Source organism: Pelodiscus sinensis, chromosome 29 (assembly GCF_052426305.1).
Source record: "Pelodiscus sinensis isolate ZL-2025 chromosome 29, ASM5242630v1, whole genome shotgun sequence".
NCBI lineage: Eukaryota > Metazoa > Chordata > Testudines > Trionychidae > Pelodiscus > Pelodiscus sinensis.
Window position 1 is genome coordinate 957,024 of NC_143080.1, and position 18,940 is coordinate 975,963.

General features: G+C 45.4%; 2 protein-coding genes across 7 annotated transcripts in view; one reads left to right on the top strand and one right to left on the bottom strand.

Moving 5' to 3' along the window:
* TAC4 (tachykinin precursor 4) lies at positions 1 to 10,526 on the top strand. Of its 3 annotated transcripts, none has more exons than XM_006120429.5 (5): positions 1 to 208; positions 1,672 to 1,721; positions 3,613 to 3,712; positions 6,360 to 6,413; positions 9,102 to 10,526. In XM_006120429.5, the coding sequence occupies exons 2-5, from the start codon at positions 1,677 to 1,679 to the stop codon at positions 9,152 to 9,154; spliced, it is 252 nt and encodes an 83-aa protein (XP_006120491.1). In that variant the 5' UTR covers positions 1 to 208; positions 1,672 to 1,676; the 3' UTR covers positions 9,155 to 10,526. The 3 variants fall into 3 exon arrangements, with proteins under 3 accessions (XP_006120491.1, XP_075767442.1, XP_075767441.1); XM_075911327.2 differs by lacking the exon at positions 1 to 208 and adding an exon at positions 1,397 to 1,515; XM_075911326.2 differs by lacking the exon at positions 1 to 208 and having other exon boundaries at positions 1,419 to 1,721.
* Positions 9,307 to 18,940, bottom strand: part of KAT7 (lysine acetyltransferase 7) — a 26,356-nt gene continuing 16,722 nt past the window's right edge. For 3 of the 4 annotated variants that reach the window (XM_025183262.3, XM_006120430.3, XM_089773977.1), the window contains 3 exons: positions 18,741 to 18,887; positions 14,913 to 15,019; positions 13,066 to 14,334 (listed from right to left, as the gene is read on the bottom strand). In XM_025183262.3, the coding sequence (XP_025039047.3) occupies positions 14,233 to 14,334; positions 14,913 to 15,019; positions 18,741 to 18,887 (356 nt within the window). In that variant the 3' untranslated portion in view covers positions 13,066 to 14,232. Of the gene's footprint in view, positions 9,459 to 13,065; positions 14,335 to 14,912; positions 15,020 to 18,740; positions 18,888 to 18,940 lie in introns of those variants that run through there. The other variant, XM_025183263.3, reaches the window with a different exon arrangement.

Genomic DNA, 18,940 nt, shown 5'->3' on the forward strand with positions numbered 1-18,940 from the left:
ATGCCAAGCAAAAGATCTCCACACTGGGGCTAAGTCTATTTGAGCAATGGGACACTATCAGCCTTTTGTCTTTAGCTTAGTTTTGAAACTGCCTGGCACACCCTGAGATGAGACAAAGAACTTTGAAGACAGCTGGAGACCCAAGTCAGAGTAAAGGATTTTGACTCTGATTTGAAGCTTAGACCTGAAATAAGAACTGCTGTTTTGGGTAAGAACTTGAATGTAATAAGTTTCTTGGGCTGTGTCCAGACTCAGGGGGTTTTTCAAAAAAAGTAGCCTTTTTTCGAAAAAACTTCACCTGCGTCTAGACTGCAGCCGCGTTCTTTCGAAATTAAATCGAAAGAATGTGGCTTTTCTTTCGATGGCAGTGAACCTAATTTCACGAGAAAGAACGCCTTTTTTCGAAAGTGCTCTTTCGAAAAAAGGCATTCTTGAATGCAAACAGGGGTTTTTCGAAAGAGAGCATCCAGACTGCCTGGGTGCTCTCTTTCGAAAAAGCAGCTTGCTTTTTCGAAAGTTCCGCTTGCAGTCTAGACGCTCTTTTTCGAAAGAGGCTTGCAGTCTAGACATAGCCTTGGTGAATTAGAACTAGCTATGCCTTCTCAATTCATGTTAATGTACTAACTTACTTTGACCTGTCTGTTTTCACTTGCAACCACTTAATCCTATTTTTTGTAATTAATAAAAACACTTTTAGTATCAGGCCCAGTGTAAATAATTGTTACCTGGGAGGGGGAGCAGCTGCTGTGCACTTTTCTCTTTCATTGACAGAGGGTAGACATTCTTATAAGCTTTCCCTGTGTACAACTTTTCCATGGAGAAAGCTGGATTTATTTGGAGTTTTGATCACTTTGGGTGGGTGGGTTTCCTGGATGCTGAGCCCTTCGGACTGCGTCCTCCCAGAGCTGAAGTTGTTCAGTGTGTGCACTGCTCTGCAGAGAGGCGGTAACCTCTGTGCTTTGTCTGAGGGAGACCAGAGGATCTGGCCCAGCAGAACAGGGCAATGGGGCTCCCCAGAGGACTTCTGTGAGTGCCCCCTTTCATGGAGTGTGTATGTGGTAGGATCAGTAACATGAACTTCAAGGCTGGGGAGGAAGCTAGGCGAATGTGCCTTTCCAAATTGGAATGAATTATCAGAAATCTTTACAAAGGATAAAGAAATGCCTTTGCCATAGTGTAGTCAACCTGCTTTGAGGTCTGAGTGATGGAGAGAGGAAATCAGTGATAGGAGGACAAGGGAGCAGAGGGCATCCCTCCCTCCTCCTCAGAGAACCATTGGGTAATTTGTGAAGTCACAGGAGTAGCTGCTCATTGATTGGACTGGGGAAAGTAAATCCCTTTGAGAAAACTGGATAAATAGAGGCAGCAGAGCTCAGCTTTGGAGAAGAGATAAAAAGCAAATCTAGGACTTTGACAGGACAGAGAAAGACTAGAAAGAAACAGGCACTGAATTCGGGAGCGAATATCTTATGAAACTGACAAGTGCAGCTATAAGAAAGAAAGAAATAAAAAGAGGTAGGAAAAAACCCAGCATCTCATTTCTAAACTCCCTCAACTATTTAGTTAGTTGAAAGTAGAGATTTAGGCAAGGATCTTTGTCAAGAACTATGGGAAGCTTTCGAGTTTTTTTCCTGCTGATTTTAATGTGTTCACTGGTTTCCTGTTTTGAAGATGATATGCTCAGTTTGGAGGAAGACCATCAGAAAGCCCCATCTCTGAAGGTAAATGGCTTATTCTTCGTGTCTTTGACTATAGCTTGGGGAATTTATTCTCTCAGTATCTTAGCACAGCCTGATTTCACTATAATCTCCTGCAAAGGAGGACCACAAAGAGCCAGTAGTGATGTTTTGCACTTATGCAAAACTTGAGCTCTTCAAAGTCCTTTCCAAACTATGCTCACAACACCCCAAGAAGATGCGAGAGGGAGGGAGGTATTTATTATCTCCACTTAACCTGTCTGGATCTCAGTTTTCTGATTTGTAAAGTGATTTCAACTCAAGTTCTCTGGTTAAAAAGGAAAAGCATGTAACATTTTCAAATGAATGATTTCTAAGAAGGGGAAAATATCTACCAGCAATCCTGTTTGGTGCCTAAACATCACAGCAATGGGTACATCAGAAATAAGGTACTTGGAAGGAATGCTTCATATGGTGCATTTCTAGACAACTTATCTGCTTTGATGTGCAGTTGCATACAGAAAAGGGGCTGTGTTAGATATAGCATCTGCTTCAAGTACTAACAGCTGTTCTCTCTCGTTAGAAACTGTTAGCCATCTTAGCGAAGAGACAGCAAGCTAAAATATATTCTGCCACAGGTATCCGCAACTAAATTGGCATGCAAGCTTATACTGAGTCATTTTTTTTATAGGGAAAAAATAACCACGGTATTTAGCTGGTACACGTGAGGTTTCATTCGTAGCTCTCCAAGCACTGTGCAGAAGGCAATGTACATGTGGGGAAACTGAGTCACAGAGTGAGGCTATGATGTGCCCCAGGTCACATAGCACGTCAGCGGCAGAGCTGAGAAAAGAATGCAGAACTCCTGATTCACCCTCTTGTGCCCTTGCCACTGGACCACACCACTGTCCCAGCAGGGCTTGGCATTTCAGGTCTGAGCCCTGGTAGTCTGCAAACTCCTCTTACAATCTGTAAGCTGTAAAACTGACTGTGAAATTGTTCACAGAGACAGGTGGACCCCCCCCTAATGCCTTAATGATACACAGGAATTGCTAGACTGGCTCAGACAAGACCCTATCCTGTCCCTGACAGTAGCCAGTCCCACCTGCTAGAGGAAAGTGCAAGAACCCTGCAGCACAGGAAGTTTTCCTTGTGACTCCCCTCCATTAAATGTTGGCTCATGGAGTTCCAGGGCATGAGGTTAGAATTAAAAAATCCAGGTTTGTGATGTGTTAACATGTCAGAGTATCTTCACGCTAACAGTAACACACATTAGTTATGTGCGAAACCTCAGTGTCTAATTAGAAATTGGGCACCAAAGAAAAAGTGAAATTGTGAGTTTGTTTAAAACAAAACAGAACCACACACATCCCTCCACACACTGAGTCTGATTCTCTGTTGCAATGGAGCACTGGGCCCACACAGTGGGGACTGCGTTACCTCTTCATTTGCAAAGTACCTACAGCAAGGCTGCTGCTTTGTCTCCTGAGAATTTACAAGAGCCAAGATCAACCTCACTCTTTGCCATTACATGTGTTGTTATCATTCATGTTCACAAGGGTTAAAATGATCTAGCTCTGAGCAGAAATGTCATCACTTGGACTATCTAGCTACAAGGATTGGACCACTTGGATTAATTTCAGTGGCGGGATGAACAGAGGCACCAGCCCAAGCTAAGCAGCATTATGGCAATTAATACCAATATGTTGCAATGAAGTCCTATTGAATCTCTGTAGAAACCACCATTTCCATATGTCAGAAGCTAACACAACAGCTTGACCAATTTGCCACCCCTTGACTATTTCACCCTCAGTGCTCCAAGCTGCTGCTTGAAAGGAAGGTTTTGTTCCCAGACACTCAGCTCTTGCTTTGCTCGTTACCAAGAGTGAGGAGGGGATTTCAGCTACTGCCCATGGCTCTCGCTTTTGCTTTCTAGGCTGCAGGCTTGCAGAGCCCCTCACTCCAGCGCTTTGCGGAGCTGGTGAAAAGGGGGAAGTTCCAGCAGTTCTACGGCCTGATGGGAAAACGGACGAGTGGTAAGTTCAATGCTTATTGGAAATGCAAACAGGAGTCCTCCCTTGCTGAGCCCATCAGACCAATGCATACCAACTGCCACTGACTGCAAGGACTTGGTGCTTTCCCTTGCTCAAGAGGAGAATTGTTGGGCTTTTCCTTTGGTGAAGGGAAGGTCAGCTGCTTTCATCCTGCAGCTCTAATGGTTTTCTATTTTCCCCTCACTTCTCTGATCCTTGCTGACAATCACTATCATTTCTACTTGAAGAGATTTCATTCTGAACTTATTAGTGGCTCCCTCATAATAAAAGGGACCATATTTTCATAACAATACCACTTACCAGAGGAGCCAAAGGCTACCAACATTATTCCCATTTTAGAGATGGGGAAACTGAGGCTCAGAGAGGCATAGTGACATGACTACAGTCAGAGTGAGTCAGTAGCAGAGTTAGCAGAACATTGATCTAGCCTCTCCCAATCCCTTGATCAAATCATTAGACTCTGAGGAACAAGCCTTCCCTTGGCTCAGATTGCTGTCTAAGCAGCAAAACCAGTCCGTGCTGGTCTCCTCTGCACGAGGCTGAGAGTAGACCCAAGAACCTGGCAATGCAGGATGGAATTAATCCACCACCTCTTCCTCTCCAACATTCAATATCCACTAAGAGAGAATCCCATTACAATTATAGCACTTGATCTTCTCCCTCTCTCTCAAATGTGGGCAGTGCAATAAGCAAATACACACCTGACTTTACATGGATCACTTGGGAGCCGTTCAGTGGAAAAGGATGAGGTGTTCACTCTCAACCTTCATTTCTTTTGCTTGCTTTCTTTGGCATAAGAGCAGCCAGCTGGGTCGGACCAAAGGACCATCCAGCCCGGTGTCCTGTCGGCCCACAGTGGGCAAAACCAGATACCCCAGAGGGAGGGATCACAACAGGGAATCCTCACGGGATCCCTCCCGTCACCCACCTCAGGACTGCCACATATTTCACTAGTGGGGGCATACAAGTGAGTGTTTCTTTTACCCACCTGTCTTTCTGCTTGAGAAGCCAGTGGTGCATGCTCACCTCCACCCACACCCCAGAGAGGCAGGCACATTGAGTCACCTGCCTTTGTATCACCACCAGATCCTTAAGGGAATATAAGTGGTACCTTGATCTGTTGCTAAGAGGAGGAGAAATGTCACTCATGAGATTGCTGTGCTATGCTGCTGTGCTCCCTTCTGTGCCAGAGGGAAGAGAGAGGACTGCAACAGCAATCTTGAAACATGATTATGCTGACTCCCACCCCCACAAAGGCAGGTAAATAATATCACTCCCGCGTCAGATGGAGAAACAAAGGCAGGGAGGTGAAGTGACTTGTCCATGGCCACTGGAAAAGCAGCAGGAGTAGGGGTCAGGTGGCCCTGAGTCAGTCTCACCCTCAGAATTCAACTCTCTTTCATAACAACAAGGGGCAGGGGGAAGCTTCAATCCTCTACCAGAACCATCCTACACTCAAAGGATTCTTATCTGCAAAGGTCAACACAACACCTAGTCCTGGGCTTGCTCGAGGTCAGAGCAATCCAGATAAGCTCACTTTATCCAAGCTTTTTTTTCCCCTTCATAACTTTAAATCATAGATTCTTTAACCAAAGTCCCCTAGGGAGAGTACTGTCCTCGCTCAGCTCTGGGCCTGCACCAGAGAGACCCAAGGCTCTTCACACTTCTGGGGTACAGCTGTTCGGCAATGGGCAGCGTCTCATGCTATGTCTACACCAGAGAGGGTTTTTTTTAGAAAAACATCTGTTTTTCTGAAAAAAAACTTGAATTACGTCCACACTGCAATCACTTTCTTTCGAAAGAAAATCGAAAGAACAGGGTTTTTTTTCCCAACATTGGTAAACCTCTTTCTATGAGGAAGAAGCCTTTTTGCGAAAGAGCTCTTTTGGAAAAAGGCATGTGTGGACGGGGAAGAGGGAGTTCTTTCAAAAGAACGGTAAAGAGGAAAAAGCACAGGTGCCCTGGTGGCCACTCCGTCCATAGTAATCACAGCTTAAATGTGAGATAGCATCCACACTGAATGGACACTATCTTTTGAAAAAGCAGATCACTTTTTGTGATGTGCTTTTGCTGTATAGACACTCAGAGCTTTCTTGCGCAAGACAGCGTCCACACAGCCATGGAAGCTCTTGCGTAAGACTTTTTGCGCAAGAACTCTTGCGCAAAACAGTTGTTGTGCAAAAAGCCTGCAGTTCAGACGTAGCCTAAGTTTTTTCGGAAGATCTCTTCTGGAAAAGATTCTTCTGAAAGAAGCTTGCAGTCTGAGACACATAGTCTCAGTGATAGAGCTAATCTCTGTTTGAAATCCATATAAAGCTGTACCTCCTCCCCTAGTGCGGATGCAATAATACAAGTATAAAGGTGCCTTGTATCAGTAAACTGCAACCAGGCTATGGGTTTTACTGCTCGAAACTATTTTCATAGAAAAATAACCACACTCGCCAAGAGTTTAACTGGTACAAAAACTGTGTGTAAACCAGGCCTAAAAGGAAGCCGAAATGACTGAATCTCATTTGCACTGTAGATGCGCTATTGGTTTGGCTCCCCATCTATTTTCCCTCCTCGTAAGAGGCTGCATTTAATTTTTATAAGTCTCGTTGCCGACCTTTGCATTTCTTTGCCATGCCAGGGCATCCAGGAGAGAAATTCATAGGACTCATGGGACGACGATACTCCAGAGGAGGTGGGTGAGCTGCCTAACTTGATGCTCCTTTGGAGATCATTCCCTCCCCTGCCAAGCTATTCTGACAGGCTGCTATCAGCTAATTTTTTACCTGTCCTCCTTCTCCACCCACTTATTGATAGGAATCCTCTATCACTGCTGGCAGCTGCAAGAAACTTGCCTGATGCGCACACATCCTCACTGGTTCAAGTCCCTCTGGCATTTGTGCCTTTACAGTTGTTAGTCATGCAGCACTGGGTTTTTATTACCCCCTCCCACAATCTCTTCACTAAGGAATTACCCTCTTGGCATTTAGCCATCCTATATACAGGTTGAACCTCTCTAGTCTGGCACTCTCTGGTCGGGCAGGATCTTAGCTAGCTCAATGTCCACTTTTCATGGGTGTGGCCAAGTTTCCCATGGTCTCATAGTTTGTTTACAGGCACCAGGCCTGGCTCTGTGTTCTGTGCTGTTATTTAGCTCTAATTTACCCCTCCATGTCTTAGAGTGCAGAAAGCAGTGACAGTGTTGGTAATGCTGCTAGATAATATTGACCTCCCGTGGTCCGGCAAATTCTCTGCTTTAGCACCGGTCAGGTCCTGAGGGTGCTGAACTAGAGGTTCAATCTGTACTACATTCTGCTGATTTACGGTAGACTTCTGATAATCTGGCACCTTTGGGACCTAGGTGGTGCCAGATTATCAGATATGGCGGAGTACCAGGAGGTACTATAATGGGGCATCCTCCCAATCCAGCGCCCCTCCCCCCTACCACCTTATGCTCGGGTCCCGGAGCCACCCATACAGCCATGCGTTTTCCTCCAGGCGCTGGAGCTCATGCGCTTAGTGGCTGGCTTTTCAATGAACTGGCTGGGAGGCCGTGTGTGACGCAGTGGGCGTATTGGGCTGCTTTCTATGCTGGCTCTGTGGTAACCCCCACTGGCTGCTGCCGGTACCACAACCCAGAACGACAGGGAGTGAGACATTATGCAGAGGGTCTAAACTGTCCAACCAGCTACCCCCCATGGAGAGGAACAAAGGAAGGGGAATGCTGCCCTGGCCGGGGGGCAGGGCTGGAGGAGAGGGAGTTAGTTTCTGTCTGGGAGCATGGAGGAAGCAGCCTCAGCAACAGGCTGGGGGGTTTAGAAGCTGGACCCCCTACCCCATATCAAGGGGGGGCTGAGGCATCCTAGGCCTGCCCTGTAACTCTGTGACATCTGTGCTGTATTCTGGAGAGGCAATAAACTCCCTCTGTTCTACCAGCTGGTGGAGTCTGTTTGTGCCACTATGGGGATGCAGGAGGCGGGGGACCCCAACTCGCTGTCACACCGTGCGCAACCCAATCCCCCTCTCTCCTCCCCTTCCCTTTCCCAGAGCCAAACACCTCCCCTCCCCTCCCTGCAATCCCCCTTCTCACCCAACCTTATGTCTGGGTCCCGAAGCAGCTGCCTGTGCTCAACAGCTGGCTGCTAGCACGTGCAGGCTGGACGCTGTGTGTGCTGGGGACTGTAAGCGGAACGGTGTGGGCCATGAGCGCGCATGCAGCTCACAGTGGCCTGGCCGTGAGAGCAGCTGACCTGAGCAGTTCCGGGTGCCAGCTGATGCCGGACTATGAGTACTGGACAACTCGATGCCGGACTATTGGAGCTTTACTGTACTGAGGTTTGGCAGAGGGCATTTCCCATCTTTGAGTCCACAGCCTATGAGCTAGGGATAACTACTGCCATAACATGAGTCATTCCCTCTGTGCAGTTATTCCAAGTAGCCATTTTTCTTAAATAAATTAATGGAGATTGCCTATCTCCTAGAACTGGAAGGGACCTTGAAAGGTCATTGAGTCCAGCTCCCTTCCTTCACAGCAGGACCAAGTACCATCCCTGACAAATTTTTGCCCCAAATCCCTAAATGGCCTCCACAAGGATTGAACTCACAACCCTGGGTTTAGCAGGCCAATGCTCAAACCACTGAGCTAACCCTCCCCCTCAAATAATAATCCATCAAATAATTTGTAGCTCCAGTTTGTGATTCTGAAGGAAGCTAAAACTTACTGAAGCACAGATTTCTTCTTACACTTCTCCACCTTGCATCTATTTTCTGCTCTGGGATTATCTGTATTAGGGTGGCACCTAAAAGCTGCAACTAAGATCTGGGCCCCAGTGTACCCTATGCAGACACACAGTAAGAAACAGTCCTTGACCCAAAGAGCTTACATTTTCAACAGATAAGATCAAAAAGGGGCGGGAGAAATGATCCCAAGTTTGCAGATGAGGAAACAGCCCAGAGAGATTGAGTAACCTGCCCAAGGTCATACAGGAAGTATATGGCAGAGCCAAGAAAAGAGATCAGGCTAGGACTCCTCAGCCCAATCAGGAAGGAAGGTCTCAGACCTGATCCCACTAAGAAGTTAGGTGGACCTGGCTATGTGTAAAATTCCTCCTCCCTGAGTGATAGACGTTTGCTTAACTAACCCTGGTGTGGACAGTGGTAGGTTGACAGAAAAGTCTCTCTGCCACTCAGGGAAGTGGATTATCTATGGAGAATCCCTCCCCTTGGCACAGGTAGCATCTACACACACTGAAGAACATCAGTGGTGCAGCTATAGTGCTACAATTGTGCTGCTGTAGTATTTCAAGTGTAGATGAGCCCTCCCCACTATATTAACCAATCCAAATCAACTTCCCTCATGCAGATGTTTTTTCTCCTCCTACAGAGTCAACAGCAGATGGGGACAACAGCCAGCCAATTCTCGCATGGGAGCCATAGCATGACCCTCCATCAGAGGCCAACATCTGCTCCTTTATTTCACATTAGATTACGGTAGCTGTGCTGTATGCTCATTTCTATTCATGCACTTTGTTACTCCGCTCATGGGGCTTTTCCAGAACCAGATAAGCACATTTGGATCTTTTATTTCACTACTGTCTCCTTCAATCAGACTGCTCTGATGCATAAATTCATTGCTGTTGCTGGGAAGAGCTGGTGCTTTCTTCATATCACAGTCAATGAGCGTTAGATGCCTTCGTACTCCTGTACAGACACACACTTGGGTTTCCTTATTGCGTTATTTCTGATGAGGTGATAAAGCCGGAAATTTAAGTTCTTAAAAATCAAAACAGAGGAAGGAGAAGCTGCTCTTTCTTTCTTTCTTTCTTTCTTTCTTTCTTTCTTTCTTTCTTTCTTTCTTTCTGTGTTTTCAGTTAATAAGCTGACTGCAGGGAGCAACTGGGGACATACAAGTTGTGTAATTCAAGTGAGGAGAGGCTGATGGGTATAGTTTACGACAAAGCTTTATTTTGTCTCCCTCTCCCATTTCACTTCATTATCTAATAAGCACCCATTGTGCAGTGAGCACAAACCAGCACCTGAAAAGCTTGCAGTCAACTCATCGTGAGCAGGCCTGGCGATTGTTTTCTATTTGGACACAGACCGATTGCTCCGCAGTGTAATGGTCAGGGACATCCCGCGAGTAGGTATGGGCATGATGAACTGGAGCCTCAAATGGAGAATGCAGCAAAGTGGCTACTGCATTCAGTAAACTTGCCCTTAAGAGCATGATCACTAGTAGCCTCAGAACAAACTCAGCACTAGCTTCATCTCAAGACCCCTACAGTGGCCGAGCTAGAGAAGAAACACCCCTCCCCAAACACTTTGCCATCCTCACAAAAGCATTGTGCAGCAGTTTATTTCCTCTTGTCCCTGTAATCTAATAAATGGGGCAGTAACCTACTGGTACAGCTACAAAGATCAATTGCTCCCTGCAGCAAGAGTATCAGACTTCACTGGGGTGCGACTTTCCCTTATTTCTAATCTCCAACCGTTCTGCTCAAGAAGAGTAGGGGAATGATCCCAACAAAACTATTTGGCAGTGCATGGATCAGAGGTTTCATATATTCTCCTTGCCAATCAAAGGCTCTGCCTTCTTTATGGAGGGAGAGATGAAAAGCTTCCAGTTCCAGATGGTAACACAGGTAGGCACACAGATTCTCATACCACTGATCGTGTAAGACAGTGTGGTAGAAAAAAGAGGAACCCAGGCTGAGTTGCTTCCCACAGTGACTCTCTAGTGAGAGATGTGACCAGAGCAGTTTGATTAGCTTCTAATTTAAATCAAAGTGTAGCAAAGGCTCAAAATCTTTGAGGTCTGCCTGGAACTTCAAACTTTTGATCTTCAAGTCAGGATATAATTCTTCAAAAAACTCTCCGGGGGGGGGGGGGGAAGAGGAGGAGAGAAATGGGAGCAATAGGTCTGGTTTCAAAGAGTTTAAGGTCAGAAGGGAATATCAGATCACCCAAATCTTACTTCCTATGTAGCCCAGCCCATGAATTGTCAGATACCCCTCTATTAACCTTAAAGACTTCAGTGAAACTAAAGCATTCCAGTCCTCAGAAGATTAAATTGCATGACACCAGCAGAGAACAGGAAACTAAAAGGTGCCTTGATCATGGCAGAACAGCTCGGGACCACCAGTCCTTGAAAGCGCCTCCCTTCTCAAACAATGTCAGGTGGCCACTACAGTCAGCATTGTGTGAATGAGGAAAAGTGGAAGTACACTCTTAGGGCTAGAGTAGAGTTATATGTTCCCAACAGCACCATCCACTGCTGAGAGCTAATCTATTAGAGTTCTTTGAAGGGATTAAACATGCGGATAAGGAGGATCCAGTAGATATAGTATACTTGGATTTTCAGAAAGCCTTTGACAAGGTCCATCACCAAAGGCTCTTGTGTAAACTACATGGCCATGGGATAAGAGGGAAGATTCTTTCATGGATTAAGAACTGGTTAAAAGACAGAAAACAAAGGGTAGGAATAAATGGTAAATTTTCAGATTGGAGAGGGGTAACTAGTGGTGTCCCCCAAGGGTCAGTCCTGGGACCAATCCTTTTCAATTTATTCATAAATGATCTGGAGAAAGGGGTAAGCAGTGAGGTAGTAAAGTTTGCAGAGGATACAAAACTGTTTAGGATAATCAAGACAGAAGCAGACTGTGAGGGACTCCAAGAAGATCTCAGCAAACTGAGTGATTGGGCAACAAAATGGCAAATGAAATTTAATGTGGATAAGTGTAAAGTAATGCACATCGGGAAAAATAACCCCAACTATACGTACAGTATGATGGGGGCTAATTTGGCTACGACAAATCAGGAAAGAGATCTTGGAGTTATCATGGACAGTTCTCTGAAAACTTCCACGCAATGTGCAGCAGCAGTCAAAAAGACAAATAGGATGCTAGGAATTATTAGGAAAGGGATAGAAAATAAGACCCAGAATATCTTACTGCCCCTGTATAAAACTATGGTCCGCCCACATCTTGAGTACTGTGTACAGATGTGGTCTCCTCACCTCAAAAAAGATATTTTGGCTTTGGAAAGGGTTCAGAAAAGGGCAACTAAAATGATTAGGGGTTTGGAACGGGTCCCATATGAGAAGAGGTTAAAGCGACTGGGACTTTCCAGTTTAGAAAAGAGGAGACTGAGGGGGGATATGATAGAGGTCTATAAAATCATGAGTGGTGTGGAGAGGGCCGATAAAGAAAAGTTATTTATTAGTTCCCTAGATAGAAGAACTAGAGGACACCAAATGAAATTAATGGGTAGCAGGTTTAAAACTAATAAAAGAAAGTTCTTCTTCACACAGCGTGTAGTCATCCTGTGGAACTCCTTGCCAGAGGAGGCTGTGAAGGCTAGGACTATAACAGAGTTTAAGGAGAAGCTAGATAATTTCATGGAGGTTAGGTCCATAAAAGGCTATTAGCCAGGGGATAAAATGGTGTCCTTGGCCTGTTTGTCAGAGGCTGGAGAGAGATGGCAGGAGACAAATGGCTTGATCATTGTCTTCGATCCACCCTCTCTGGGGCACCTGGTGCTGGCCACTGTCGGCAGACAGGCTACTGGGCTAGAAGGACCTTTGGTCTGACCCAGTGTGGCCGTTCTTATAAGCCTTTTCTAAAAGCTAACACAGGATCTAGGACATTTTTAATCACAGCCAACCTGAGGTCTGCTTCAATCTCTAGCCCCATTACCCTGACAGCTTAAAGGCAGGTTCAAAATGGAAGTATCTGACATCAGGAATGGAAGAGCAGTCTCGCTCGACTGAAGAGCCACCTTAAATCCCCACTGCTCAGGAGAACTAAAAGAAAGGAATTGACGACTTGAGCAGAGAACATGCTTTATTGAGAAGTAGATACAGGAATAGCACATTCTACCACATCAAGGGAAACAGGGTTTAGTTTTTGTACATGACTGGCCTTCTTCCCCATTCCCAAGAGTTTCCACCCTGCCAGATGGTTCCAAGATTTTATCTTCAGCTACAACACAAGATCCAAGGGCACTTGACAGCAATCCTTAGTAATGCCCACAAGGATATACATCTTGATCTGAGATCCATTTATTTAGGGAGGCAAAGAAAAAGACACAACCCACCATGAAAGGGCCCACAGAGAACTTCTCCATACTGGGAATGGTCAGTGATTAACAAGAAATTGCCCTTCCTTACCAGTGCATGGTAAGAGCTTCATTTCAGACACCACACAACAGGAAGCCATAGGAAAGATCTAACTGCAGCTATCACTCACCTCATACTTCTCCCCTGGTATGAGAGAAACAGGAAACTCACAGCACAAGGACAGTGGTTATATATGAAAGCCATTTTATGGAGGTTTTGTTTGGTAGTAGAGGGACATGTGCGTGGGTCACTGTTGTGCTACAAGAACAGACAGGAAGTTCTGTCAACAGAGAAGCAACCATCCACCCAGCTAGCTGGAGCCGCTGCTGATGTGCAGAATGTATGCTTTCGACAATCTAACAACTATTGATATTGCTTTATAGAGTTTCTGTGGCTGTTTGGACAAGGTTATCAAATTCACTTGAAATCAGTAATAGTATTCCTTTAATATAGAATCCTTCCAAAGAGCTACAATTGAAAATTATTTTAGGAAACCAACTAAGCTGAAATACAGGAACAAGTTTAGTGTATGTGTAAAGGAAACCACCAACTCCAGCAAGAGGGAACCAATGACATCTGACTTAAGAGGCCTGTCTAGCTGCCATGCCTTTGTAGTAACCTCAGGAGAGCCTGCTGCACCCAAAAGGGTTATTTTTTAACAGTATATCAAATGCACCCACACTATTAATCTTGACTCTTCCAGAGTAACACCAGTGACCACACCACTCACTGACAGGTGCAAGTCTGAGCGTACAATATTAGCAGTCAGTTTTTGTTACACGGAGACCTGGTATATTATGTGCGCTCTTTAAAGAGATGTCATGCGGTCTTACTGAAACTAATTGATACACAGGTTAGTTATAACAATGCTAAAGACAATATACTGGCAACACGCTGGGAACCTGCTTAGGTGTAGAATTACAATGCTTCTCCCAAACAAAACATGAACAGAATTTGGAGAACAGACTAATAGACCTCGTTCAAAGGCCACAGAAGCTGTCCCGTCTGTGACTTAGAAAGCAGAGTGCCTGTAGAAAGGAACACGAACAGATTATAGGACACAACACAACCTCATTGGAGTAAGAACATGAAGGTAGGACCAGTGACTGGACAGGTACAGTACCAGATATCAGAACTCCTTGGGCCAGTGCTGCTAGGAGCTTCATTTGGGTCCTATACAGATCCAATCCTTGCAACCTCATTGAGGCCGAAACATAAAGTTCCTCAGAACCAGCGTCTGTGGTGTGCGCAAAAGATCTGGGCCAGAACAGTACCAAGGGGAACTGATCTTCCTGGAGGGTACTGTACCAGCCAATCACAACAGCAACAGATACAACAGAGATCCCTAGGGTACTTCCTACTGCTGGGGTTCTTCACTGGCTTCAGGGGTGATGGCCAGTTAAGTTCCCTTGGGAGGGGTCCATTTCAAACAACTGGGATCCATTGTCTTATTGGTGTTTGATCTTTTTGCCTCTTTGGCTATCCATTCGTCAATCAGATCCTGAGAAAGAGAGCATGAAAGGGCACATTAAACCAAAGAGAGTAACCAATGTGAATTATCCATTGGAAAACCCACATATGAATCCAGCACTTTGAAGGTGACCTGCCCACTACCTGTTTGGTACCAGAGAAATGACACATTGTGAACAGAACAGCCCATATTACTTTCTAGATCTCCACAGACAGTATAGGTCAGGCAGACCTTCATCTATAAGTGAAAGCCCCAGGAAGGGGAAATAAAAAAGCAACCAAGAGGGGAACTGGTTTTGGTGATTTAAATGTCTTAAGACTAGCAATAGAATTCCCCTATGTCAAAAAACAGCACAGAAAGTAGTTGAAAAGTAGAGGATTTCTACACTAGTTGAGCTAGGACGGGGGAAAAAAAATCAGACTGCAAATCCTCCTGAAGATAGTTTGTTTATAAGTTTAGAAAGCTCCCTCCTCAGAATCAAAATGGATGAAAACTCAATACAATGCATAAGGAATGTAGGTTAAAACAGAATATTATCCTACACGTCTAGCACACAAAGCTGGACTGTAAGAATTCAAAAGTGCAGGTGTATTCATCAGAACTCTTACCTGTCTCTTTAAGACCAGGTGTTTTCCCTTCCAGTACTTGAGCATCTGAAGTGCCTGCAGAGTACTAACAATATCAACAGGGTTCACTGCAGTCTCCTGGCTGATTTCTGAAAAACAAGATCACAGTGCACAATTAGATAGCAGGCAGCAGGCCAGACCACCAAGGAATTCTCTCAAGATTGCAGCTGTTGTATTGGTTTCGTTCTCAAATATAACTCCGTGTTATGCTGTATCCACCCCTCATAATTATACGCACAAGATGCCTTGTGAATTGGAATTCCAACACTCATTCCTCTGCTTCAGTTTGGTCAACCTTAGGGCAGCAGTGTTATCTAGTGCTAAGAGCAGTATCGGGAGCCTGGAATTCATCCCCAGCTGTGTCACTGACTTGCTGTGTGACCTTGGCAAGTCATCATCAAATTTCCTCATTTGTGAAAGGGGGATAACTGTTATCACCCAAGCGGTGGCTGTGTGGCTTAATTAATTGAAAGCACTTTGGATTACACCTTAGACTCTATACAAGCTGCCAGTAATGAAGTCAACAGAGCTATTACTGCATATACTTAATGTATTTTTAGCATTCTCTCCTTGGCCAATTTTTCCATTTTGAAATTAATATTCTAAATTAGCAACGCATTTCATCCTCTACACAAAACCATCATCCACCTTCTGGTACACTCTGTAGCCAGTCTGCAAACGCAATGGTTCCACAGGTTGACTCTGTGTTCTTTGAAGAAAAACTTCCTTTTATTTGTTTTAAGCCCGCTACCTTTAATTTCATTTGGTGACCTCTCATTCTTGTGGTATAGAAACACATAAATAATACATAATTTCATGGACCTCTATCATATCCCTCCCTAGTCATCGCTTTTCCAAACTGAAAAGTCCCAGTCTTTTTAATCTCTACTCATATGGCAGTTGTTTCATACCCCTAATTTTTGTTACCCTTTTCTGAACCTTTTCCAATGCAAAGACATCTTTTTTGAGGTGATATATGCATGCAATATTCAAGTTTGATGAGATAACATGATCTTGGTAACTAAGGATGTGTCTAAACTACATGGCTCCATCGATGGAGCCATGTAGATTAGGCTGATCGGCAGAGGGAAATGAAGCCGCGATTTAAATAATCACGGTTTCATTTAAATTTAAATGGCTGCCACGCTGAGCCGACAAACAGCTGATCAGCTGTTTATCGGCTCACCGCGCTAGTCTGGACGCTCCCACGCCGACCTGAAAGCCCTTTATCGACCTCCCCGTTATGCCTCGTAGGATGAGGTTTACCAGGGAGGTTGATAAAGGGCTTTCATGTCAGCAGGGGAGCATCCAGACTGCCCCGATCTGCCGTCAAACAGCTGATCGGAAAAGCGGGGCAGCCATTTAAATTTAAATGAAGCTGCGATTATTTAAATCGCGGCTTCATTTCCCTTTGCCAAACAAACAAATGTACATGGCTCCATTGACGGAGCTATGTAGTCTAGACGTACCCTAATTGACCATTCATTATCAGTGGTAAATAGGTAATGGAGGGATGATAGGAGTTACTATAGAGGACTTTCTGGGTGTCTGGCTGGTGAGTCTCGCTCACATGCTCAGAGTTTAGCTGATCGCCATATTTGGGGTCAGGAAGGAATTTTCCTCCAGGGCAGATTGGCAGAGACCCTGGAGGTTTTTCGCCTTCCTCTGTAGCATGGGGTACAGATCACAGCTGGAGGATTCTCTGCATCCTGGGGTCTTCAAACTATTTGAAGGCTTCAATATCTGAGATATAGGTGAGAGGACTATTTTAGGAGGGGGTGGGTGAGCTTCTGTAGCCTGCATTGTGCAGGGGGTCAGACTAGATGATCATAATGGTCCCTTCTGACCTTAAAGTCTATGAGTCTATGACATCTTTTTTGAGGTGACATATGCATGCAATATTCAAGATATGGGTGTTCCATGGATTTATACAGAGGCAATAAGCTATTCTCCGTCTTATTCTCTATTCCTTTCTTAATGGTTTCTAACATTCTATTTGCTTTTTTGACTGCCGCTGCACACTGAGTGGACATTTTCAGAGAACTATCCACAATGACTCCAAGATCTCGCTCTTGGGTGGCAACAGCTAATTTAGTTCCTATCATTTTATATGTACAGTTGGAATGATGTTTGCCAATGTGCATTAAAATTCACCTGCCACTTTCATGCCCAGTCACCTAATTTTGTGTTCTATTTGTTCTTGCTTCTCTGGAGACAGTTGTGCTGGAGAGCAGAATGGAGCTGCCTTTCAACTTGCTATCTTGATCCCTATTGCTCACTTTATTTTTTTTTAAAATAGACAGTTAACTAAGGGCAGACATATGGGTGCTTTGGGAATCTTCAAAGCCTAGCAACCTAGCTTCATTTTAAAACTAGTTGCGCAAGACAAAAACCCACCTACTCAAGTCTAGAACAGGGGTTGTCAACCTTTCCGAAGTCAAGTGCAAAGATTTACCCTCCTATCTTGGGTCGCGCTTCTTTCCGGGGGGGGGGGGGGGGGTTCTCTCTACCACCCACCCCACTTGGTCTCCTGCCCTGGGCTCCACTTCGGCTTTTCTCGTGGGGAGGGGAGGGGAGGAGCAGCGTGCGTGCACTTTCCTGGAAAGTGGATGTGGCATGGCGCCTCGGGACTCCTCCCCCCGCCCGCAGGAAGTCAGCACTGGTTCCAATCTTGAAGGGGTGCGATGCTAGATTGTTAACACAGGCTGAGGTCAGGATGACTTAGGGGGTGGGAGGTTCAGGGAAATGGGTAAAGTGGGGGCAAATGGGTGACCCTGGAGTGTCCAGCACTGCTGTGGGCAGGGTCCCATGGGGGTCTGGTCCATGTTGCCCTCACCTTTCTGCCAGGGACCCAGGCACCCGGGGAAGGAGGACACCCCTTCTTCCCCACGCATTTTCCTCTCCTTTCAGTAGCCCCTGCCGCCACCCAGCCCCAGAGCTGCAGCTCAGGCAACTCTCACCCTCTAGCACAGTGGTTCTCAAACTTTTTGGTCTGTGGACCACCTGGCTCAATGCAAACCTTTCCATAGACCATAAGTGACTAATGGAAACTCACTGTTAATTATATAATTACACCCAAGCCATTTTGCTAGGGCTGCAGCTAGGGAGAACGGTTTAATTTAAATTATTAAACAGATTAAGCGTTTTAACTCTTTCATGTTAGTTTATCAAACTTCATTTTAAATAAAGTAAAATATTAATTTATGTCCAAAACAAAAGGTTTCAGTATTTTCTTTATTTATGGCAGGGATGGTGAACTATCAAGTTGGAGACCACGCAAGTGAAAAGCAAAAAAACTACTCCAAAAACCCCAACCCTCTGAGCCTGTCCCCATCACACCCCAATCCCATTACATCCTCACCCCGAATCCCGCTTCCCTCTCCCACGGGGAGGGGGGCGGGGGGAAGGGAGAGGAGGGGAAGGAGGAGAGGAGCTCCTGGCTCTGCAGAATCCCTGTGCAACCTGGCAGAAGCGGGCAGGGAGCCAGGGCAGCTCTTGGGGACACCAGGAGTGGACGTGAGTTGGGGCTTTCATCACCTCTCCTCCTCCCGTGCACCCGGAGCTGGTGCTCCAAGCCTAGTGGCTGCACAGGCTCCCACCGTAGACTCCACATGCCACTGAAAATCGGCTCACGTGCTGTAGGTTGCCAACCCCTGTTCTAGAATAACCACAAGTAAGAGAAAGTAATGGACCCATGAGGGAAAAACCAAACATCAGTCACAGCACATTTGGGAAAAGAGGTGCAGAACAAAGAACACAGAAACATTCCTGAACAAATTCCCTACAAGCTTATTTAGCACTAGAACACACCTTTGATAGAGATCTCTTTGCCTTGGAAATTATGCAGATAACGAAGAAGAACTTCCTTCCAGTAACTACGATAGCTGATAAGACCCAAGTCAGACAATGGCCGTTCTGGAGAACCGACTTTTTCTTCCACTTTGGAGAGTAAATAACCTGTAAGTAAGAGAACGTATTTACTCATCGTATACCAGGCTCACTCCTGTCCA